Source organism: Gilbertella persicaria (assembly GCF_025201335.1).
Source record: "Gilbertella persicaria strain CBS 190.32 chromosome Unknown B0P05scaffold_15, whole genome shotgun sequence".
NCBI lineage: Eukaryota > Fungi > Mucoromycota > Mucoromycetes > Mucorales > Choanephoraceae > Gilbertella > Gilbertella persicaria.
Genome location: NW_026251976.1, coordinates 1 through 23,983, shown reverse-complemented (window position 1 = coordinate 23,983; position 23,983 = coordinate 1). Strand labels below are relative to the sequence as shown.

General features: G+C 36.3%; 8 protein-coding genes across 8 annotated transcripts; 5 read left to right on the top strand and 3 right to left on the bottom strand.

Moving 5' to 3' along the window:
• Positions 1-50: 50 nt before the first annotated feature.
• B0P05DRAFT_537233 (pre-mRNA-splicing factor ISY1) lies at positions 51-1,354 on the bottom strand. Its single transcript, XM_051577700.1, has 4 exons — positions 1,032-1,354; positions 796-988; positions 638-750; positions 51-594 (listed from the first exon to the last, which is right to left on the bottom strand). The coding sequence occupies exons 1-4, from the start codon at positions 1,032-1,034 to the stop codon at positions 142-144; spliced, it is 762 nt and encodes a 253-aa protein (XP_051435789.1). The 5' UTR covers positions 1,035-1,354; the 3' UTR covers positions 51-141.
• Positions 1,294-2,407, top strand: B0P05DRAFT_537230 (chalcone-flavanone isomerase-domain-containing protein). The gene is made up of 5 exons (XM_051577699.1): positions 1,294-1,489; positions 1,538-1,640; positions 1,685-1,857; positions 1,901-1,985; positions 2,028-2,407. The coding sequence occupies exons 1-5, from the start codon at positions 1,391-1,393 to the stop codon at positions 2,378-2,380; spliced, it is 813 nt and encodes a 270-aa protein (XP_051435788.1). The 5' UTR covers positions 1,294-1,390; the 3' UTR covers positions 2,381-2,407.
• Positions 2,408-3,348, top strand: B0P05DRAFT_537229 (NAC domain-containing protein). Its single transcript, XM_051577698.1, has 4 exons — positions 2,408-2,477; positions 2,724-2,837; positions 2,881-3,210; positions 3,261-3,348. Exons 2-4 carry the CDS (start codon positions 2,724-2,726, stop codon positions 3,273-3,275), a joined length of 459 nt encoding a protein of 152 aa, XP_051435787.1. The 5' UTR covers positions 2,408-2,477; the 3' UTR covers positions 3,276-3,348.
• Positions 3,349-3,409: 61 nt separating this feature from the next.
• On the top strand, positions 3,410-4,767 carry B0P05DRAFT_468314 (uncharacterized protein; the record flags this gene model as incomplete). Its single annotated transcript, XM_051574426.1, has 4 exons — positions 3,410-3,665; positions 3,705-4,070; positions 4,114-4,185; positions 4,232-4,767. 4 exons carry the CDS (start codon positions 3,410-3,412, stop codon positions 4,765-4,767), a joined length of 1,230 nt encoding a protein of 409 aa, XP_051435786.1.
• A 97-nt stretch (positions 4,768-4,864) lies between these two features.
• B0P05DRAFT_448939 (uncharacterized protein) lies at positions 4,865-5,339 on the top strand (the record flags this gene model as incomplete). The annotated part of the gene is made up of 2 exons (XM_051573859.1): positions 4,865-5,133; positions 5,180-5,339. Coding segments are annotated over 2 exons (429 nt in total), but the record flags the coding sequence as incomplete, so codon positions are not given.
• A 242-nt stretch (positions 5,340-5,581) lies between these two features.
• On the bottom strand, positions 5,582-8,323 carry B0P05DRAFT_578701 (bacterial low temperature requirement A protein-domain-containing protein; the record flags this gene model as incomplete). Its single annotated transcript, XM_051581875.1, has 8 exons — positions 5,582-5,604; positions 5,655-5,723; positions 5,849-6,924; positions 6,972-7,350; positions 7,398-7,590; positions 7,635-7,711; positions 7,759-7,781; positions 7,845-8,323. The coding sequence occupies 8 exons, from the start codon at positions 8,321-8,323 to the stop codon at positions 5,582-5,584; spliced, it is 2,319 nt and encodes a 772-aa protein (XP_051435784.1).
• Positions 8,324-16,054: 7,731 nt separating this feature from the next.
• B0P05DRAFT_537197 (uncharacterized protein) lies at positions 16,055-16,632 on the bottom strand. Its single transcript, XM_051577697.1, has 2 exons — positions 16,310-16,632; positions 16,055-16,253 (listed from the first exon to the last, which is right to left on the bottom strand). Exon 1 carries the CDS (start codon positions 16,508-16,510, stop codon positions 16,319-16,321), a length of 192 nt encoding a protein of 63 aa, XP_051435783.1. The 5' UTR covers positions 16,511-16,632; the 3' UTR covers positions 16,055-16,253; positions 16,310-16,318.
• A 6,109-nt stretch (positions 16,633-22,741) lies between these two features.
• Positions 22,742-23,440, top strand: B0P05DRAFT_447200 (uncharacterized protein; the record flags this gene model as incomplete). Its single annotated transcript, XM_051573826.1, has 1 exon — positions 22,742-23,440. A coding segment is annotated over one exon (699 nt), but the record flags the coding sequence as incomplete, so codon positions are not given.
• Positions 23,441-23,983: the final 543 nt, after the last annotated feature.

Here is a 23,983-nt window from a genome sequence, read left to right as displayed (position 1 = left end):
TTTAAAGCAAAGTCAACTGAACAAATCCATTTGAACTAAACAGTAATGATTTTCGGCAATGTTTATTTAGATTCGTCCTGTTAATTCTTTGGTTTCTTCTTCATTTTGCTTTAGTCCCTCAGATACATACTTGTCCAACAACTAAGGCAATACATAAGCAATCAATCTATACAACTTTGAATTTACCTGTTGTTTTCGTCTCTGTAATAAATATGCTTCTACTTCCTTTTGAGAAGGAACTTTTACTGCTGTTGTCTGTGGTGGTAATGGGTCATGTTCAACCTCTTGTTGCTGTTGATCCTCTTGTTCCTCTTGCTCAATTTCCTCATCAGGCGCATTAGCAGTCTTTTCAGCCAATTGTTTCTCGAGTTCTCTTTCATATTCTAACAAGACGCCATCTTCATCACGATATCCATAATAGTCGGCGTCAATATCACGGTTAATATCCCTTCTTGATCTGCTTATTGATTCAGGCATCACTGTTTCGAATAACTCTCTCACACCCGGTAAATCTCGCGCACGCCCATAGTATCGATAACCTCTTGTACCAGGTGCTTCTCTGCCTTCATAACTAAACATACGAGGTCCTGCTCTCTAATTCGAGTTAATCAATGCCAACATGGTGTAGATAACATACTGAATAATCAGGTCCACCTAGCTCTTTAATTCTCTTTTCCCAATGATATTTTTGTCCCATCAATCTGTTAATATCATCATTAAGATCACGTACTTGATAATCCGACAAACCCACTATCCTATGCATGAGTTTCCTATCCATCTATCGACTCGCCTTACCATCTTGGATTTTGGCGATTTTTCGAGACACTTCACTCAGCAAGTCTTTACGCCATTTTTCTGCTTCTGCAATAGTGTCTACAGCACCAGCAAAAGCAGGTCTACGTACACGTGGCTTGCCCAGACCAAGTTCAGCTGCTTGTGCTTCTCGAAAACGATACAGCATAGACTGCGCTTTTTCTTCGTTACGCGCCTATACAAATATGAGATATGTACATACAAAAATAGACGGTTACCATTTTATTAAGAAGGAGATAATGGAAGAAAAAAAAAGGGAAGACGTGAGGGCAAAAAGAAATTTAAATATAAAAAAGTGACTGGGTTGTTAGAAATTCAAGAACGATTGAGCTATCTGTCAAGGAAACTGACTGAAAGCTTCTTGAAGCCTTGAACCTTGTAAGAGAAGTTTTCTTTCATAAAAGTAGCTATTCAAACACTATGTCAAGTGGTAGTCTTTCCCTACTGTTCTTTACTCAAAGCATGATTCTGTCAATTAAAAAGAAAAAGAAAAAGAAAAGCCCGGTAATTCCGTTTAAAGAAATTGTAATTTAAACTTTTTTTTTTTTGGCTTTCTTTCTCTCTCCCTCTTTTCTCTATGTTTCGTCGTTCTCTTACACTAAAGTTACCAAGAGTTCAAGTTGTTCGTCCTCTAGCACGTCGCTTAACAACCGCAGTTGCTTCAAGACCTCAAAAGGTATTATTATTATCATTATTATTATTGCTATTATTCACATTATGTAAGGTAACTTGGACTACAACAGCTGCCTTGACTTTGACTGGCTTGGGTATTTATGGCTTGAATTATGCATATGCTGAAGCACCTGCTTATGCAGGTAGTGTAGAAGGTAAGCCATTTTGTTCTAAACTCTTTTGCTTATTCTCCAAATAGATCCTACCACAAAACTTTCTTTTCCTATCTTTTTGAATACAAATAATGAATGGAAACGGTTGATTGGATTGGGTGTACGTACTGTTACTTTTCTAAAGATGAATGTCTATGTATTAGGCATGTATATGAAGAATGACGATATTGAAGCTTTGAAGGCCAAAAAGGGCTGGAAGGTAAAATAAGCATGATCGTATGATTTTTATTCACAAGCAACAGAATGTGGATAAAGAACAGTTTTTGGAAAAAAGTGAGTTGGCAGAAGAATTGTTAAATCAGCCTTATGATGTGAGTATTCGTTTGGGTAAGTCGTGCTTTCTTTTGATGAAGTTGCTGACTAGAGTAGTACCTGTGCGTGCTACAAGCACACAACACCTTCGCGATGGCTTTCTTCGACTTTTAATGCAGCGCATGAAGGATCAATCATTGACTGAAGATGAAGAAAGAGAGATATTGCGTGCCATGCAAGAATTTAAATCAAATTTTGTCAGTATGAATGTCAAGAAAGATTCTGAATTTATCTTTACAAAGACACAAGATGGGCTGCGCATATCTTACGAAGGCAAAGACTGGGGTATTGTTCAAAATGCTTGGTTAGCAAAGAACTTTATTATGGGGTATTTAGAGCCCAAGCATCCTTCTAGTGAAGCTGCTTTACATGATATCGCACAAGGCCTTGAGAAATTGATGAAGGAATAAAATTTTAAATGCCAGCCTGATTCAAAGTCAGGCACAAATGTTCATCGTTTGTCTCCACACCTGCCCCCTTCAAACTTCTTTCCCTAAAAGCAAAAACGTAAGTTTGCATACAACAAAAAAGGATGATGGAAAGAGAAAGAACAACAAACAAGGTCATGATGAGATAGATGGATGGATGGATTCTTTTTTTCTTATGTTAGATGGATGAGACCCTTTTTTTTTATTTCCTCCGTTTTGAATGTCAACGCGTTCCATTCGACCATTGTTGTTCATTTCTTTCTGAATCTTTAACATGGAAATATGAATGGCATTGACCTTGTCTTTTTTTTCCTTGTGTTTATAGATGTCTGATTCTATCCAATCTCGTGGTGAACAAAAGGCCCGTAAGGCCATCCTCTCTCTCGGTTTGAAGCCTGTTGCTGGTGTTAACCGTGTCACTTTCACCCGTGGTCGTACTGTAAGTGTATTTTATGATGATCGTATAACTCATGAGATAATAGTTGGTCTACGCCATTGCTAACCCCGAGGTTTTCAAGTCCACCAACTCTGACACTCACATTGTCTTTGGTGAAATGCAAGTTGAAGATATGGCTGCTCGTGCTCAACAAGCTGCTTTGGAACAACAACTCGCTGCTGAAGCCGAAAAGTCTGGTGAAGCTGCCCCTGTTGCTGAACAAACTGCTGAAGTCGAAGAAGATGACGAAGAAGTTGATGCCACTGGTGTTGAAGAAAAGGATATTGAATTGGTTGTCAGCCAAGCTAACGTCTCTCGCTCCAAGGCTGTTAAGGCATTAAAGAACAACAACAACGATGTTGTCAATGCTATTATGGTAAGTTTAAGACACTAAAAGGGAAATGTGAATCTTAATGTGTTATATAGGAACTCACCATGTAAATTTGGGATCTAATGTAATAAAAAAAAAATAATATCTTGTGTGTATTTCACATGATAATTTTTAACTTCTTCAGCTATTTTGTTTTTTTTTTTTTTTTTTTTTTTTTTTTTTTTTTTTTTTTTTACTTGTCTATATGTCACTTGCTTACTCTACTTTTCGAGGTGTTTTTCAAATAATCACTCATGTTTTCTTTCGTGAAATAAAGACAACTGATATTCACAATGTGCCAACAACAGGCCCTTGTATTTTTATCGTTGGTCCTCACGCAAACCAATTTATAGACAGTGTTATCTTTATGAGCAATAACCCACGTCCTTCTTATGCATTAATGGCTGCTGTTTCTTATCATAAACCATTGATTGGACATGTAGGCAAGATTCTGCATGCGAGTAAGTATCAGTTTACTTAATTCACTCACACAATATTAGTTCCTGTAGTACGACCACAAGATATTGTGAGTAAAGGAACAGGGCAAATCAGATATGATAGCCATACGCCTCTTCAGGTTCACGGACAACATACTCGGTTCTTAAGCGAACTGAACGTAAGGGATTTTATTGTTTTTGGCAGGAATCACAAGTTGCATGTATCCCGTGTTATTTCTGATACACTGTTGGAAGTAACGTATCCCATTGGTATAGACCAACATGATTATGTTGACTATCAAATAGCACCTCATGTCGATCAAACGCCAGTTTATGAAGAAGTCCATCAATATCTAAATAACAATGAATGCATTGCTGTTTTCCCTGAAGGTGGTAGTCATGATAGATCTGAAATGCTTCCATTAAAAGGTATGTCGTTGTACTCTATATGTGTATTTACCTTATCTATTAGCTGGTTTTGCTGTCATGGCATTAGGTGCTGCTGCTGCTAATCCAAATCTAGACATTAAGATTGTCCCTGTTGGTAAGTTGATAGGATATACCAACATGACGATTGATAGTCATAAAAGGCCTTAATTATTTCCATCCGGATCGATTTAGATCAAGAGCCGTTGTTTCTTTTGGCCAACCTATTTTTATTGACAAGGCTGATATTGAGAATTACAGACGAGGTGGAGAACAAAAGCGAGAGGCAGTGACTAAACTGCTCGACCAAAGTGATGAAGCATTCAAGACAGTGACAGTCAATGCACCGGATTATGATACGTTATTGATGATCCAGACAGCAAGAAGGCTGTATGTACCTAGAAGCAAACCATCCATTGAACAAGTGGTGAAACTCAATCGCCAATTCGTGACTTTATGGGCTAAACTAAAAGACGACCCAAACCTAGTAGCTATTGAGCGTCAAGTGAAATACTACAACAATATGCTCATGTTCTTTGGTATCAGAGATCATCAAGTAGAGAAATTGAGAATGACGCCTTTAAGAGCAGCTGTTAAACTAGTCAAACGTGTGATTAAGCTGATTGTTTTAGCAGGCTTAGGTACACCTGCGTACGTATCTGAAGAATATGAATACAATGCTCACAAGCACATAGTTTGATATCTAATCTTCCTCTGATCTGGATAACAAATTACATTAGTAAAAAAAAGCAAAAGCGTAAGATCATTAAGAGAGGAATGTATAAACCCAGTACTGACTTGTTGTTGCTATAGAGGCACTTGCAGGATCACTTGTGAAGATAACTGGAAAAGACGTATTGGCAACTTGGAAAGTGATTGTTGCTGCCTTTGCTGCACCAGCACTTTATGGAGTTTATGCCTTATGTTATCTCGTGTTCCTTATCAAACGTAGATCAAACCTTTTATTCAAGACTAAAGTCAAAAGAGCAGGTCTTGTTTGGCTTATTCAACCTATTCTTCATTATGCATTAATGCGATTAGGAGATAATGGGCTTGATATCTACAAGTAAACTACATTCCTTTCTTTCTTCATAGCTTATATAGTTCAATAGGTCTATTAAGCCTTTGTTTTTAGCTATAAGAAACCCAGAAGCAGGTAAACTTTTGTGCTCCATGCGCCAAGATCTCTCAAGAAACATCACTCTTTTTATTGACAAGCATGCATCTGAATTTGGAATTGATGTTAAAAGCTACAGTCAAGAATATTTGAATGCAACAACAGATCTTGACAATGAAGGCCTTGAAAACTCATTGGATGGATCTGTATTGACGCAAGACAGTTCAATGCCTGAGTCTTTTCTTGTGTCTCTTGAAGACACTAGCTTTTTAGAAGTCTATCTTGATGAGGAAAATCTGGAAGAATCAACCAGTTTCCAAATCGATAATATTGTCCTGGAAGAAGAAGATGCTTAAATATGTATAATTTTTTTTTATTATTATTATTAAATACAGAACTAATCTAATAAATCGACAGCGGCTATAAAGAGCAAGTTAGAATGATATATAGACTATGTATCAATAACTTACATTGGAACAGCAAACAACACATCATGACAGAAACCATGCCCAAAGCATTCAAATTGGCATACGTTGTCACTGAAAGAACAAAAAAGATGACAGCATTCAAGATACGAGAGGCACAAATGATGTGTGATTTGTAACTCGCTAAAGAAAAAAAAAGACAATGAGAAATATTGTTATGGATCAAGACACAATATTACCTGGTCGAATAGGTGTATTGACCAGCTTGATAAATGCATTTAAGCATAAAATCAAACCTGCAGAGATCCAAAATGCTTTGATAATAAACAAAGGATCGCAGTTCAGTTCACTTTCACCTGATGCAGCTTCTGCAGAGGCAGAAAAGATCGCATAATGAGCATTTTCAACAACAGAATGTTCGCTCGTTGTTGTAGCATGTTCGCTTGTTGCAGTAGAATGGTTAGCACTAGCGGCTGCACATTCTTCTTTTGTTTGAGCAAGGAATTCAGGTGTATCTTGTTTGAGATTATGGCGTGCAATCACATCTGTTAAGGCAATACCAAAGGCCACTTGGAATAGATGAAGAGGGAAATGAAGATACATCCAAAGTTGACTAAGCTGTGTCTTTTCCATAAGTTCACCTGTGAAATCATCAAAGTACATAAAGAAGTAGCAAAAGATAATCACGACACCAAAACAGTTGCAAGCAAGTAGACTAGGTGTAGGGTCTGCCCCAGCTACCATCTTGATGAAACCCATACAGTTTTCACCCAAAATGATCAATGTAAACAGACCGAATCTTTCACCCAAGTGACTAGCAGCTAATGAAACTCGACTATTACTTTGTAAAAATATATGAACCAAGATTTCTAGACCAATACTGCTATACCAAAGTGCGTATCGCTTTTTCATGGTTTCCTCAGTTACATAGATAAGAGAGGCACCCCACATGGCAATGGAAATTGCAGATACAACAACATAAGCACCCAAAGGACGACGGGATGATTTTACGTGAGTAGTGATGGATACAATAAACACGATAGAATATTCAAGTAACAAGACAGCCTTCATGATAATATAACCAATAATAAACCATTTAGGAGAACCTTCAAATCGTGCCTTGTCACTTGAGCCAGCCATAAGAATCAAACCACACAATTCAATGATCTTATAGACATGGTGCGCTACATCACCTCTATCGTATCGAGAAGAATATAAAGCACTAGAACACCATGTCCACCACATCACGACAAACCAAGCAGCATACGTACCAATATTGTCTACACTGTTGATCTCGACAGAATGTGTAAACTGACTATAGAACATGTTAGAAAAGAATGCAAGGCATTGTGTTCTTCCTACCTTAACCAACCTACATAAAACACATCACCTAAAAGTTCAGTCCAGGTGGCCTTGGTTTCTTCACCAATCTCATCAGACAAGTCAGGGTCAGGCAACAAAAAGATGGCTCTTCTGTGGTTCTCTTCTTCATGGTGAACCATGGGTATAAATTGAACTTGGATATAGATATTGTCATTCAAGTCAATCAATAAGTCGTCATCGGAACGGTTGACATGAGGATGCTGTACGGTGGGTTCATTGGTAAAGTTACCAGAATCAGATTTCTGAGGTCCCTGGACGATTTTTGTTGTACCCGGGGCCTTTTCATCACTCGTGCTAGCACTACCATCACTACTAGCTGTCGCTGTAGTGTTTTGTCGACTGCCTAAATCAAAGCTTTCTATAAAACGATAAATACCATTGTTTATGTATCGAATTTAAACTCACTAGAAGACTTGTGGAATAGTTCACTTTTGGCGGAAGCTAATTCATTTTTTGCGGTAGACAATTCAACTTTAAGGTTCACTGTCTTATGAACCTTGACAGAGTAGTCTCTCTTTGTCTTTTCCAAAAAGTCAATCAAATCGTCAGTATCTTTAAATCCTCTCATCTTTTCTTTTTCTTCAGGTGTCAAATCAAGCTAAAACATGGTTAATGAACGATAACAGTAATATATGATCTTACAGGTCTTTCAAGAGCATCCAGACATTCTTCAGTGAATTTAAAGTCATGATCACTGACTAAGTGTCTAAAATGAATAACTATAGGATGGTTAGTAAAACAGGACAAACAAATATCATTTATTTACTTAATCTAGTTTTCACTTCTTCACTAAAAAAAGAAATGAGTGAGATTAGTCAAATTGTTTTTGGCTTTTTTGATTTGTGTATTTACATGGCAACTTCATTTGGGGTTTCAATGTCTTTTGCAATTGAATCAGGATGTTTTTCATCCCAAGCTTTTTTTTCAACTTTGTAGGCTTCAGCACGCTTATGATGAAGCTGAAGTTCTTTGAGAGGATGCAAGAGCAAATCACCAATGGTATCTGTGCCATGTCTACGAAGTGGTTTTCCTGCAGGATCATGAAGAGGTTCAATGGCTTCAGTGCGGTTTGTGTAATGGGGTTGATGTTGATGATGATGGAAATTTAAGGAGCGAGTACCGTCTTCAACATCAGAATGACGGCTTCTATTTGATAATGCACGACTTTGGTAACTTTGTTGAGACGGTCTTCTTTGACTGTCAGAGCTTATTCTGGATCGAGCTGCCTCATCTACATTAAGAAATTCATCATTGGAAGCAATAGACTGTCTCTGCCGACCATCTTTTCGAGCACTAAAGCCAAAACTGGGTCCTTGATATCGACTAGACATGTTGGTATATCGACTATAATAAGAAAAAAGGTTTTAAATTGCTTATTTTAGTCAAATGGTATAAAATAAGTGCGAAGTTTATAATATGCAAGAAAGAAAGTAAGGAAAAGAAGAAGTATACAACTTTTCTTTTTTCTTTAGTTTCTAAAAAACATTAGCGTAATACAACATTAAACGGAGTAAGAACGCACAAAGGTTGCACATCTTTTCTCGGAAGCAAATGTCTCGCCTTCTCGAAATATGCTTGTTTTAACATTACAGTGCTAATTTATAAAATGACATAAGTCTAAAGACGCTAAATGGCTAGTAGGTGGTTAAGTAAAAGATACATGCACGCAACCACTATCTTTTCTTTGTCCGTATATCGAGTCACGCTTTGCAGTTTCCCTTGATTTTGTTTATAATGACCCAAAATAATTTATAAAAAATAATTTGGAAACCAATTAGACTACGGATGGGGTTCTGAAAAGAAATGGAAATGGTGTACAACGATTGCACAGAATTATTTAAAAAGGAAAAGATCAACATTTGGTTTCGGTTCTTACAAGAAGCATGTTCGTAAGAGGAAGGCGTAAAAAAACGCGAACAGTAGTACAGAGTATGTCTTTACAAAAGACTTATTCTATGAAAAAAAAATGATCGCCAAGAGTTAAAAAGTGCTTTGCATAGATTGGACTGTCAGGATCACCTCTATTGCTTTTAATCTCCACAAATATCGTAGCACTTTATTTTTAATTTCAAAAATAGAATCACTGTTTTAGATATTGATGTCGTACATATTATCTTTGTGTTCAAAAATCAAGTCACTTCAGATTTTTATGTAAAGAAAGTGATAGTTTTCGAAGAGGAATTGGAAAAAAAAAGGGTTGCTAATCCATTAAGAGAAATGCTAAAGAAGATGCTCTAAATACGTGATAAAATGAGTGTATGGACTTGGCCATGACATAAACTCAATTTACTACAGAAATAAATTGGCATACTCAATTTTGAATGACTAACCTCTAGAAAATGCCTCATGATTCGGAAAAACACCCCAACTCATCCAAGCAAAATAGCAAGGTTGTTTTTCATATGGATTCGTGATATGTTTGATGCAAAGTAACAGAGGAACAATAGTTCAAACAATCAGCAATCAGAGCCGAAGCCCGATATATATATTTTTTTTTACATTGGCCGCCCAATGTGGTTAAGAAAGGTGAATATCATTTCATCTTAACAACAAAACAGTCAATCTTGCTCATTTTTGAGCACATCAACTCTAAATGACATTGCGTCTTTTAAAATAGATATATCTTCTACTAAAAAAAAACGAGTAATCAAATTGGATTCATGAGTTTAAGATAATTTGTATCATGCTTTATGTATGTTCTAAGGAATTTCTTTCGTATATCACACACCATAAAGTAAAAGTGAATCTTATCACTTTGGCATTTTTTATGATTAAACATTCTCTTTCTTTGATATTGATTTTGAGGGATAAGGAACGAGGTAGATAGATACTTCAATAGTAAGAAAAAAAAAAGACATAAAGCCTGTTTATACGTGCATAAATGCTCTAAATACCTACAAACAGTATTTGTTGATATTCAGATCACGTTTGGAGTTGATTAGGACAAAAAAAAAGCGACTTGTGAAAAATGGACAAAACAGCCTCGAATCGAAATGGTACTATTCATGAAGATGGCTCATTCGCAAACTTCGAATCTTCTTTTTTCATTAAAGAGGATCAATGCCATTCAATCATGTAACTTTTTTTTCTTTCTATATATTTTATTTTATTTTAGTTTATTTTGTTTAGTATATTTCGTTTTGTTTTATTAAATTTCATTTTAATTGCACCCGCCTCTTCATTTTAACCATTACTCTTAGTGTACGCGGCTTAATCAATAAACACATTAAAAAAATCTTTTTTTTGACGCTATACAGCGAGAAATAAAGCTATTGGCAAGCTTAAATACTCAAAGCGTGCTCCAAAAGGTTTAGTTTTTGATGAATGTGTTTGCTGGCCAATTGTACTATGAAGTTGATGAGATCTGAGTGAAAAACCGCTAGATATTTCTGCCTATTCACTCAATATTTTAGCAGCAAAGTCTGTGTGTTCTTTATATCAATAAACTAAAAAAGTAAATATCTATAACTTCTGTCACTACACTAAAGCTAGAAAGCCGCGTCTTTATGTAGTTTTCAGCAAAACCTCGATTTTTTTTTAAATGATTTTATTTGCCGCACATATTTTACCTCGATTTTTCGTGCGGCTGGAGAATTGAAATTGCTCTATTTCGATCTCCGTACCAGCCATCCTGTATGCCCTATGTCCATTTACTCCCACATTGGTTTATGGGCGCAGGATATGCCGTCATTGGTATTCCTTCTGGTCCCTCAGAATCAACAGACAACCTCAAGTATCAGCCTTTGGAGCATAACATTCGTTGGTGCGAAAGCGAAAGCCAAATATTCCACGCAACCTGGAACAACATGCCCACTTGGTGCAGGTATTGCCACCAAACTGGACACACAAAATTTGAATGTGAGAAGTCGAAAGCTAGAATTATACGTTATGCGTGCCATCAATTAGGACACCGCTCGTTTGAATGTCCTAGGAAACAGTCTATGACACCCAGCAAGCGTTCAAAGAGAGAAAGATCAGTTCTTGGAAAGGCCACCCAACCAAGAAAAGAAGCATCCAAGCCTGAAGGGCAAAGCAGTATTGAAGTCAAAAGTAGCAACTTTGGCCAGACAGAGATCAATGTCGACAAAGATAATGATAACGATACTAGCGATAGTGATTACGACCCTTTAGATAAAGAGAGCATGGAAGAAGATGAATCTGAAATAGAAAGTGGAGACGAGGATATTGACAGGATGGAGATTGAAGACCTCTATAAGGATACCAAGATGTACAGCGTCAGCCAACAATTAAAAGATCACCTCGTTATGAAGAAAGGAGAAAGACGTAATGGATCAAATTTGAACCAACAATTGGACACGAAGAAATCTACGACACCCTCTTCTGCCTCTGATAATCAGAGGGTAGAGAGTCACCCTTTATAGATCCGCATCAATGAATAAGAAAAATATCCTATGCCACTATGCCTCACTAAACGCCAATAGTTTAGTGAAAACAAACTCCAAAAAAATACAAAAAGAATATATACGATACCTTCGAATGCAGAATTTCTCTATATTATGCTTTCAAGAAACTCATGCTTCCACTCCTTCAACTATAGATAACCTCAACATCCTCTTTCAACCTACACAGTCCCATTGGACCAGTCATGTGGGCATACTCTCCTTCTCTACCGATTACAACATCTCTATCATCGACACTTCCTCATCCTTTACATCCGATCGATTTCAACTATGCATGGTTGAACATCCACATCATTTCTATGAACCTTTCTTTGTTCTGAACGTCTATGCACCGGCAGGCCTTGCTGCAAAACGTCGAACATTCTTTAGCAATCTAACACAAATGCTCCATGATTTTCGATCAGTTATCTCTTTTGACAGACTGATTATTTCAGGAGATTTTAATTACTCAGTCCTCAGCCGCCACTATAATTCGTCTTCAACATCAACGCAATGGTTAGCCCTCTTGCAAGCAAATTTTCAAAACGCTTTGGCCATCAATGGCCTTCACGAAGTTCCCACCTTTCAACGCACCGTCTCAAGTGAATTAGTGATGACTGTCATAGACTATATATACTTGGGTAAAATTTTGTACCAATGTGCATCAGAATCATCTATTACCAGATTAGGAGCGAAATGGTCAGACCATTCCATATTACACACATCCTTACTCTTGGGTCAATCCCAGTTTGGTCATGGACTATGGCGTGCCAATCCAGTGTATGCTTCCCACCCTAAGCTACAAAATACATTAGAGAGGACTATACAACATTTGGTTCAAGGATTTGATGAGAATATATCGCCCCAAGAAAAATGGGATGAAGTAAAACACAAAGCCAAGTCAAGCATTAGAGGATATTCAGTGGATTACGTTGATTGGCGTACTAAGAGAATTCGTGCTTTGGAAAAGAAACGCAATCGTTTACTACGCACAAAGCCTCCTCCAGACGTTCAGCGCTTGGTAATTCCACCTATTGACAATGAGCTACAGATACTACAACAAGAGCTGGCTGAAATAGCTATTCTAAAGGCTGGTCTTCGCTGGCAAGAGAATGGTGAGTGCAATGCTGGGTACTTGAAAAAAATACATCAGAGTCGAACAGTCCAACAATATATGTCTGGCTTCAAAGATAGCAATTCTGAAACACCAACAATTGTACATACCACCAAATCGACAATGCAGAATATTGTACAACGGTTTTATAAAGACCTGTATGCGATTGATGCAGTACCTATGAATCAAATACAAGAGTATTTAGGTAATATTCACTTTCCAAGTAAAGTTAATCAGGATGAAGCAAATCTGCTCCAAATGGAATTTGATTGGGAGGATATTGTCAGAATGACAAAGCGTAGCCCAAAACAAAGTAGCCCAGGTAGTGATGGACTAGGGTATATATACCTTCAACTCTTGTTTGGTTTTCCTTGTTTGAAGCCCCTGATACTCCAGGTATACAATGATGCCATGACAAAAGGAATTTTCCCTCAGTCATGGAAGGAAATCAGAGTGCGCTTGCTACCCAAGAAAGGTGATTTGTCAGAATTAAAAAATTGGAGACCAATTTCATTGATCAACTGTGATGGTAAAATTTTCACAAGGCTCATTACCCAACGTCTAGCTCCTATAATGAATCGAATTATCAACCCGCTTCAAAAGGGCTTCATCCAAGGACGTTTTATTGGCGAAAATGGGATGTACGTCCACTTGGTTCTACAACAAGCAAGATATGAACACCATCAAGGTGTAGGTTTGCTTCTTGACCAGGAGAAAGCCTATGATCGAGTATTACCAACATATCTTCAACAAGCTCTTGTGTCCCTAGGCTTCCCTACCTTATTTATACAGAGTATCTATAATTTGTTCTTTGATAACTCAATAGCAATCAATGTCAACGGATCCTTTACGGATCCAGTACATCAGCAACGTGGGTTAAGGCAGGGCGATCCTTTGTCCCCTTTATTGTTCAACATCGCTTTGGAACCGCTGATCCTTTCAATCCAGCAAGACCCTACATATCAAGGTTATGTCCGACAATGAGCACTACGTCTCAACAGATCAAGTGCATCGCATATGCTGATGATATCTGTGTGTTTGTCAAGATACCACTGATTTTATGCGTCTCCAACATCACTTGACTAAGTATAGTGCTGTATCAAATGCAAGATTTAACAAGCACAAGACGGAAGCTTTCTCACTGAGTGGAGTCAAGTCAGAATCTTGGGAATCTTTGCTCTTGAGTCACGATATCGAAACATACTACCACCATCATTCCCCTTCTGCTTTTCGATACCTTGGCTTTTATATGCCATACACAAATTCTCAACGGAATCGTGTTCAGGATATGTTATTGGAACAAGTGCGTACACGGGTTCATGGTTACTCTCAGCGTTACCTCTCGCTTCAAGGAAGAGCTACCGTTGCCAACACTTTGATTTTATCCAAAATTTGGTACTGCTTGCGGTTGTTTGCGCCTACTAAGCGATTTCTGAATGAACTTCGTTCGATTATCTATGCTTACGTGTGGCAAAAGAAGTTTCCTTATGTTTCTTTTGACCAGTTATGTCTCCCCAAGAATCAAGGTGGTGTAGGAGCTCTCAACCCTATCACACAATACTTGGTGCTGCAGATGAGATGGGTCTTTATTCTGTTTAGTTCGTCTAATCTAACACCTCAGCTCCGAGTGCTTATGACAGAACACTTTGGCATCATGTCTCCGGATGCTGACAATACATTGCTACCCTTTTTCTCTAGAACTCTTCGCCGTCATGACCTTTGTCATCCCACTTCAGTTGTCAATGGTATTTATGCTGCCTTTGATCACTTTGGTATCAACTTCAAACTTGATAATGTGCCTCTTGCCAACTTGCTTTACTTTCCGCTAATTAACATGTTTCAAGAGGTACCTCAGAACCACTGGCTTCATCGACATTCAAAAGTACCAGCATCTCTCTTCTTCCTCTTTGACGAACAGAGTAACCGGTTACGCCTGAAGGTTCGCCATGAATATGGGACATTACCAGGATTGTGCCATCAGCTCTTTATAGACGTTCTTCGCAGACGAACAGTAAAACTTCGATCTTTCCTGTGGCAATATATTACACAAGATGTGACACCATCTACTGTATCTGTCTATGATGCTTTGACCAAGCAATTAACTGACACAAGATTGTGGCGCTCTTTCACTTCTAGGGATTTCTGCCTGCATCCTTATGAAGACAAAGCTAAATCCCGAATAAAGGCTTCTCGTACTTCGCTCTCTCTGTATTGGAGGACTCCAATGCTCCCTCAGGCTAGAACACTGCGGTATCGTGTGCTTCACAAGAAACTACCCACTGCGTCCGAACTTTTCAAGATTGGTACTGTCTCTACTCCTATCTGTCGTCTGTGCAAATCACAACCGGAATCGTACGATCATTTCATAGCCCACTGCTCTACCAAGTGGAGTGTTTGGTTGGAAATACTAAACTGCTACTACCCTCTGGTATACTTTACTCCGTCCTCCCTCCACAAGGTCCTCACTCTTCAAGCCTTTCCTCCTGCCATTACAAACCGCTCCAAACTTGTATCCATCGTTGCGATAGCTCAATGGAATATCTGGAAATCTTATTGGAACCTGATTCTTAACCAGGTTGCTTTTGAACATTCTTGTATCATTTCAGATACAATTTACCAGGTAGCCTTAGCTACTAAAAATCACTCCTTGCTAAAATAGCCCTGATCATTGTATGATCTTTACTTCGTCTTTCTTTACTCCTGTTTTTCGACGTCCCACCTCTCTGCGATGTGTGACTAATCAATAATATTGTAAATAAAATCCAACTACAAAAAAAAATTTACTCCCACATTTACATCGTAAAGTGTCTGTATTTTGGTTTGCCTATGTTTTTTGGCACTCAAAGTAACATAGGATGTTTTAGAAAGATTGCTTAATGACACATTTTATATGTTATCTAGAGCAAAAATACTCAAAACACAGCTTAAATGCACTATTCTTTGATGTGTTATTGCTCGACAGTCAAACCATCAAAACAGCCTGTTTTTTTGCTTGAAGCATGTTTTTTTGAGTCCAGAAATGGAAAGGTGTTATTTGTCTAGCTGTTGGATGAAATTCATTTCTTGACCTGGGATATTCACGAAAAAATTTCTGAATGTCAGATTGACCCAATTTGAGCTTGGTCAAACCAATGTGAACCGAAACCACTTCTAGGTACTTGTGGGCAAAAGAAAGCGAGTCTATTAAGACGAAAAAGTCGAGTCAATTTGAGCATTGCCTTCAAATCTGGATTCGAAGCTCGTTGCACACTGTAATTGGTGGAAAAGAGGCCCTTTTTAGTAGGCATTGAGTAGTAAGTAGATATTTATTCTAGTACCATTTGATTTGCAGAATATATATAAAGAAACCGTATTACAACACCTGGGGCTTTTGAGGCAAAAAAAAAAAAAAAGGCAGCTTTGGATATGACAAATGATAAATGTCATACGAGAAGAGGGCTCGATGTTTCAAATATTGATTTCTTGCATATTAGGTGCGCTTTCTGTTTTGAAGATCGTTCTTTTTCTTTTTCTTTTTCTTTTTGTTAATGTTTGAAGATTGTAAGTGCATTTTGAATAAGATGGTAAAAAGGCTAGACATCGGGCACATAAAAGCAAAGCGTAGTGTGATAGCGTATTAAAGACAACATCGCCGTTGTTTGGCATGTGAGTTGTACTCTGATTAACTCATACTAAAAATAAAAAGCAGCAATAAAGCAATATGGTTGAGTGAATAAAGCCGTTATATAAGTGTATTCTACACTAGCCCTTATTCGAAAGTGTTTGTGTTAGTTACTGAAGACAAATAAACAGCGCACACGCACAAGATCTAGTCAAAGACATGCCTTGAATATGACGAAAATTAGTCCATTACATACAGGAAGGACCCCATTGTAGCTTTTACTGGCCAAAGAAGCAATAAAGGCAAGTACTAAGCTCAGTAGACACCTGTAAGCCAAAGGCGAAATTGAACATGACGGTAAGACAAAAAGAAAACACGCAAATCCTTGTTCGATCAACAACATAGTATCTGTGAGGTATAGACAAAAGAGGCCTTATCGTAGCCTCTTTGGAGAAGGTACAACACAAATAAAACGCAAGGTATAAGCGAAGAGAACCGCCTACTCTTTCAGCAAATGCAACACAAATACAACCAAATAAGTAGAGATACATACACAACAAAAACATATTGTAGGCTTAATCACCCTGATCAAGCCTAAACAATTTTTTCTCTTGTCTATACAAGAATTGACCAGACTCTCAAAACAGAAACAAAAAGACTCAAAGAAAGGAAACATACACTACGAAGACTTATCGAAACTTGAATAGATATCCTTAAAGCGCCTAAGAGAACCGGGTCTAGGAAAGTGGTCTTGAACTAACAGCGTGTCTTGATGGAAAACCTAGGAGACAGTTAGGAGGCCAACGTAAGTAGTGCAAAACCTGTCATCATGAAACCCACCAACCAAGCAGAGCACAAATAGAGAGAGAGACAATCTTGAACCAGCAATACGCTTTGCTTAATCACTTTTTAGACACATGAAAAACCAGCTTGAGTAGACCAACCAATATCAGAGATGATAGCAGATCTGCCACTAAAATAAACAATATAAAGTTCTACAGTCTACAGTTTAAGGCAGTCTGTTTATTAAGGATATACAGAAATTTAGCGAAATGTTCAACATACCAGTTTTGTCTCATCAAAAAGTATGGTTGTCACGAGATTTAAAGTCTCCTTTAGAAAGAAAAAAGATAATAGATAATGTAGTTAGTAACGATATACATCACAAAGATGAACTCAACAGAGTGATGGACTTACAAAACAGTCTATTAAGTATGAATTTAGACAAAGGCATGACTATTGATGGTTGTTCAGAAGACAATAACATTATGTCAAACGATGATACTGACATTGAGATACAAAAATCTAATGAGAAGCCTAAAAAGAAAGGAATTCAAAAGATAAAAGTAACATTAATGAAAAAGATTTACTTAACAAATATATAAAGAACAACGACTTAGAAATTTTGTGGAAAACTTCAGCAGCAAACAAAAATTACGCTACATCTAATAGTGTTCTTATGTCCAACTATTTCTAAAGAAATGCAGCAGGTAATGCATACCCACCTGACTTAGACAATTAACTTTATAGTGTTTGCTGCCCTGATTTCGCTGAAAGGTACACAGACAAGTGACTTTTACATGACTTTATCTTGTATCAGAAATATATTTTCTAAATTCATATAATTTTATATAGCATCAATGTAATTATACATTCTTTTATATACTGCTATATAAATAACAACAAATCCGTTATTATGTCATATATTTCTCTCTTGAATCATGAGAAAAATTTATAATATCAGATAACAACGTCTTTACTGAAGAGAGAACTATTTAAATTTATATAGGGTATTTGCACAGTTATATAGTTCTATATAGGTTTTTATATAGGCTTTCATTTAAATAGACAGGTATACATATAATCTATCTTTGCATGTAGACGCAAACTTGCTAAAGCACTAAGCATGAGTAGAGCAGAGTGGTATGCTTTGCCATGCAGAAATACACCATTGATTTTGTGGAGAATCTTGCTGACTTAACTTATCTTTGTATAATACTTTAAAAACCTTTGCTGACTTAAATTGTTTTGAATAAGGTGAAGAACATCCCTCAGAAATAAAGTCTGCAATGGGATATTCTGTGCTCTAATTGAGGAAAGAAAGACAAACTCGGGTCGATAATCACTCTCACCAAAGCAAATGATGATTTTAGTCGGTACCACTAGAAAGCTGAATTGAAGAGTACGAAAAAGAGAAAAAAAAATTGCAAACACATAAGTAATTGAGCTGTAATGAGTACATGTGTTTCAAAGCATTAACTAGTTGATGCAAAGCAGACTGTAGCCAAGTAAGTGAACTATCAATACTCTACGTTCTCCAATAAAATTCTAGATTCTTAAACACAATAGAAATTCAATAGCTTTATTTGATCAGGTTAAAAACTCTCGTATGATTTAAGAATAACATCTTATGTTTTGTAGTTCTGCAATCAATGCCATAAAAAAGAAGACAATGATAAGAATGAATAAAAAATAAACAAAGTGATAAAAGAAAAGAAAGAAAAGAAACTAGCAAAAGACATTTAGCTTCATAGAAGCAGCAATACAAAGGCAACAAATAAAATAAGAATTGAGCGAGAGCTTCTTTTTTGGAATAGCCAATCATACTTTCAGGTTGAATTCTGTCAACGATTTATGGTATGTCAAACAAGTTAATCAAAACTATAGGCTATCTTGAACTATTGATAAAGGTCAATAACAAACCCCTAAAATAATACCCGAAGTAGGAAACAATACTCTACATTTTTCATAAGATAGGGGTAAGATGGAATGATGCATAGAAACTACCATGGTTGTGAGCAATTCAATTTGTTCTACCAATTTTCTACATGCTTATGAATATCTATAATAAAGCATTCGCCTTTTTCCTTGATACGTTGACATAAAAATCATAAAGGAAAGTTTCATTCTACATCCATATAAAATATCTACTCCCAATATATTTATCTATAGATCCATATAGTTTATCTAAATTAATATAAGTTTTTTCGTATTATCAATGATACATGCTTTTAGATAGCCATTTATAGGATAACATATTTTATCTGATATAATACACATATTTTTGATATTATAATCACTACATGAATTTATAAAACCCAATTTATAGATTTATATGAACTTTATAATATCAGATAATGTTTTTAAATTTATAAATTCTATATAATATTATCTAATATACTATTTTCTGATATCATAAGCTGATTGTAATCTTAAAGAATTTTTAGCCACTGTGATCACGGCGTAAGCGATTGCATTTTTCTGTCATATTTGAGTGAAGATCTGACCAAATTTTTCCTTCAACGAGTAAAGAATTTTTAATCTTCTGATGAATTTTTTTGCATCCAATGGGAGATTTGTTCTATCGCTTACGCTGTGGGTGTATTGTTGCTATGATGGCTACTATGATGGTTGATATGGCTGTCGTAATCACTCTGCTGCAACAGGGAACTTGGTTGAAAAATTGATGATCAAGAGCATCCAAAAAAAGCTCAAAGTACTGAAGTTGTCATTAGGAAAGTAAAGACATTTTCGATGGCTGACAAATACTTTACAATTAAGGTTTTTAGCTGTTGCTTGCTTGATTAGAGTTTGCTAAAATGTATCCAAGAGAAGGATGTAGCTGATTTGTAAACCCGATTTCAGAGAAAAAGGAAGGACTAACAGCTCGGAGAGCAGTATCACCCGCTGACTGAATAAATTTAGATGCTGAAACATATCTTTCTTATTCTTTTTTCTGACCCAAGCATAAATTTTAGTGTTCAAAACCTCTTTCTAAAGATTGTGATAGCTCTACAAAAAAATGCAGCTAGAGAGAAAAAGAAGCATGGAAAGACTTGTAGACCTCATGCCTTTGTGATCAGTGTGATAGGCTTGCAAAAAAATAAAATAAAATAAAATAAAAAAATTATGCCAAAACTGCAAGTATGCCATTTGTGTACTAAAAAAAATATTTTTTAGAAATAAATAAAATCTACGATTTTAAGATAAAAGCATTATTTTAAATTAAATCAAAAATATTTTTTGCAGTGCAAAATTAAAAAAAAAAGTAAAAAATTTCTAATTTTTCTGCTCAAAATTAAAAAAAAAAGCTTGTTTCCCAATTTTTCTGTTTTAAAAATAAAAAACAAATCTACCAGGCAGTAATCTCTTTCTTAAATCAAAACAGTGAAATTATCATCCGGTAGACTCATTTTTCAATTTAAAACAAAAAAATCGAAAATTATGCTTTTTTATTATTTCTTGCCATCACAGAAAATATTTCTGACTTACTTTAAAGCAATGGTTTTTATTTTTTCTAAAAAATATTTTTTTTTTTTTGAGTATACAAATGGCATGCTTGCCATGTCGGCATAAATATTAACGGAATTCGAATTGATTACATATTCTGATATTATTTTTTCTTTGTAATTCGCTACTCTAACTGTATCGATCACTAGGATATCGACAAAGGAGTTTTGGCTAGCTTTTCAAAGCATTGTATTTACCTCAGAGCGCTTGAAAGCCATTTCTAGAGACCTTTGAGCTAAGTTTCGGAGCTAGTCTCTGCAGCCAGTTGCTCATAATACGATGTACCTGCTGTTTGTTTCCAAACTGTCCTCTAGAAAACTTTTCTAATACATAATTACTGGTAAGGTCCTCTCACCTCTTTGTCCGATTTGCACGCTCCATCAACATCTCCTTTTTTGTTGTGAGCCAAATACGTTTTTCTGAAACAATCTCATCTTCGAATCTATATGGCCTACGGTCACTGTCAAAGATGTTATTTAAGCACTTTTTATACTAGAATAGGCTACTCACAGAAGAAAACTTAAAAATCATTGACATTGTCATTGTCGCCCTTTCACAAGTCTGGAAAGCACGCTAGAGATTTGTCTGACAACATCTCATTTAATGTCTACTCCACCCTACAACAAATGCGTACTGATTTACGGTTGCTTCAAAGCTACTTGAAGATGAAAAGCAAGTACGTACAAGACTGTAGTCCTTCTTTCACTTTTTCCTACTCATAGCACTGACTTACCTTTTGTTTTACTGTATTTGTTGTATCATTCATGGGAATAGATATAATATGATTAAATTATCTGGAAAAGTGCATCAATTGAGCTTATGGCCGTTATTTGTTATTATATTTTCTCATATGTGTCTGACATTGTAAATCTTGTGTTTTACCTTTTAATAAACGGTAGTCTTATCTTAATTGTACCTTTTCACTTGTTATCAATCGATATTGTAATCTTTATAAAGCACTATTAGTTTAATATAGCTCTTTGCAAGTTGTGCTCGCCTCAACTTTTTGACAACATTTTTTTTTGTTAATTTTATTTAATTTTATGTTAATTTTTTTTATGTAAATACGAATACATGAAGTATTGAAGTTATTACACGAGAGCGAAGTGATCTTTGTTGTTCCCGCCCCCTCTTCCCGTGTCTTTCTTCAATTAAATATTTCTCACCAAAGAAGATAAAGATACATAGTTTAGTTTTATTTTATTTTATATATATTTTAAGTAGTACAAGTTCGAATTTAACCAATAAAAGAAAGATAACATCAAAGACCACAAGGCTCGAAGTGTAATAGAAAGACGCGTATAACTAAGGCCTTCGTAATCAATGTGTTGGACTTACAAAAAAAAAGAGCATTTTCAAAAATAAGAAAAATATTGGCAGTTATGCCGAAATTACAAGTATGCCATTTGTATACTAAAAAAAATATTTTCTGAAAAATAATAAAAAAAACATTATTTTAAAATTAAAACAATTACTCTAAAACAAATCAAAAACATTTTCTGCAATGACAAAAAAATAAAAAAAAAGTAAAAAATTTCTAATTTTTCTGCTTAAAATTTTAGAAAAAGCTTGTTTTTCAATTTTTCTGTTTTGAGATAAAAAACGAGTCTACCAACCAGTAAATCTCTTCTTTAAGCCAAAACACTGAAATTACTATCCGGTAGACACGTTTATTTATTCAAAACAGAAAAATTGAAAAATTGGCTTTTTTTTTTAATTTAAAACCAGAAAATCAGAAATTTTCTACTTTTTTTGCTTTTTGTCATTACATAAATTATTTTTGTTTTATTTTAGAGTAATGGTTTCTACTTTTTTCTCTAAAAATAATTTTTGAGTACACAAATGGCATACTTGTAAGTCGGCATAAATGTCTGGAGTTTGAAAATGGGAAACAACTCTACAGTATTTTCTTTTACATTTGAGAAGATTATAGTTTTTTTAGACCAATAGAAAAGTTTTTGAGAATTTTATTTTATTTTTGGGAAGTCTTCAAAAAAAAAATCGAGAGTTTTTTAGAAATTGAGTTTTAGGTCGAAAGAAATTTCTCGCAAGAATTTCTTGAGACCGTCAGAACAAAATAGGAAATGTTATTATGCTAGAATCTTCTTTAAACTTTATTTTGAGCGAATTCAAAGGATATATAAAGACAATAAATTTTCCATCTAAATCATTAATCTTCTTTTTCGCTCGGTCATTACCAGCTTACTTTCAACGTAACTACAACCTTCCTGATGTCAACTATCGAAGAACAACTTTTAGCTTTACAACAACAATTTGCATCACTTCAAGCTCAGATTCAAACGGCTTCTGTACCTACACCTATGCGGTTCCACCTCTTCATTCCTTCGGCACTCGCCCTCACTACGACTGGTCTCCTTCGGATGCCCTTATGGAATTCTTGGAATTGGATAATTCTATCCATCACACCAAGCCTTTTCCAGACTCTGAACGCAAAGCGATCATTGAGTCTTATCCTCCTATGGCCCATCTTGACTATCGCGCTCCTGCTACCATTCCCACTGCTGAGCGTATGATGAATCGAGAACAAAAGTACGAGGATCACTCTCTCAAGCAACTTCAGTGCCTCTTGTCGGCCGCCTCTCGCCCTCTGGACATTCTCATTCATGAGATGTTCACCCACGAAAACGGTAATCCCAACTTGGAACGTTACAGTACCATGCTGCGTGATATCCGACGTCTTCTCCTTCATGTTTACTCAATGATGACTCAGCAGCGAAACAATCTCGCTTTGCGAGCTGTCAATCCATCCTTCAGTATCGACAACGATTCTAAAGCCAACTACACCCTTCCTTTGGAAGAGTTTCAACAGACGCTCGTTCAACAAACTGCTGCCAGAAAGGCAACTCGTGAGGCTACTGTCAATCGCAAGCAACGTCGCTTCAATCGTAACTCTTCCAACTCTGGTTCTACTTCTACTGGGACGGATCCTTCGTTTTTTAGGACAGGTCCACCCTCGGAGCAGGGTGGTTTCCTCAGCAACAACAGCAACCACAACAACAACAGTACCAACAACAGCAACAACAGCAACAACAGTACCAACAACAGCAACAACAGCAACAACAGCAACAACAGCAACAACAGCAACAACAGCAACAACAGCAACAACAGCAGGAAGACCAACAGCTCTTTTTGTCAGTAACAGCAACACCAGCAACAACATTAATAACCGACCCGGTAGGTGGTCGACTCAGCAAATACCTTCAACATTGGAAAGATATCACCAACAATTCATTCGTTATCAGCACTGTTCAACACGGTTACCACATTCCTTTTCATACAACACCTCCAACAACTACAGCACCAACATCCATTACTCCTTTTTCAGCAGAACAAGCGACATTGATCGATCAAGCAGTCCACGATCTATTGAACAAATCAGCAATCGAAAAGGTGTCTCCTCATCAGGTCCAACAAGAACCAGGTTTTTACAGCTCCTTGTTTGTAATTCCCAAAAAGAATGGGGGCGTACGCCCGGTTTTCAACCTCAAACGACTAAATCAATATCTCGAGGCACCTCACTTCAAAATGGAAACAATCAGAGAAGTATCATTAATGATAAAATCGA

What these genes read in the sequence shown, in the direction of transcription:
- B0P05DRAFT_537230 (XM_051577699.1), top strand. Translation starts at nt 1,391, where the DNA reads ATGTTTCGTCGTTCTCTTACACTAAAGTTACCAAGAGTTCAAGTTGTT. An exon ending in TTGCTTCAAGACCTCAAAAG is followed by an intron (nt 1,490 to 1,537) that starts GTATTATTATTA and finishes ACATTATGTAAG; the next exon opens with GTAACTTGGACTACAACAGC. An exon ending in TGATGTGAGTATTCGTTTGG is followed by an intron (nt 1,986 to 2,027) that starts GTAAGTCGTGCT and finishes TGACTAGAGTAG; the next exon opens with TACCTGTGCGTGCTACAAGC.
- B0P05DRAFT_537229 (XM_051577698.1), top strand. Translation starts at nt 2,724, where the DNA reads ATGTCTGATTCTATCCAATCTCGTGGTGAACAAAAGGCCCGTAAGGCC. An exon ending in CTTTCACCCGTGGTCGTACT is followed by an intron (nt 2,838 to 2,880) that starts GTAAGTGTATTT and finishes ATGAGATAATAG; the next exon opens with TTGGTCTACGCCATTGCTAA.
- B0P05DRAFT_537233 (XM_051577700.1), bottom strand. An exon ending in AATCGCCAAAATCCAAGATG is followed by an intron (nt 751 to 795) that starts GTAAGGCGAGTC and finishes TGCATAGGATAG; the next exon opens with TGGGTTTGTCGGATTATCAA. An exon ending in TAGGTGGACCTGATTATTCA is followed by an intron (nt 595 to 637) that starts GTATGTTATCTA and finishes AACTCGAATTAG; the next exon opens with AGAGCAGGACCTCGTATGTT.
- B0P05DRAFT_537197 (XM_051577697.1), bottom strand. Translation starts at nt 16,510, where the DNA reads ATGTTGTTGATCGAACAAGGATTTGCGTGTTTTCTTTTTGTCTTACCG.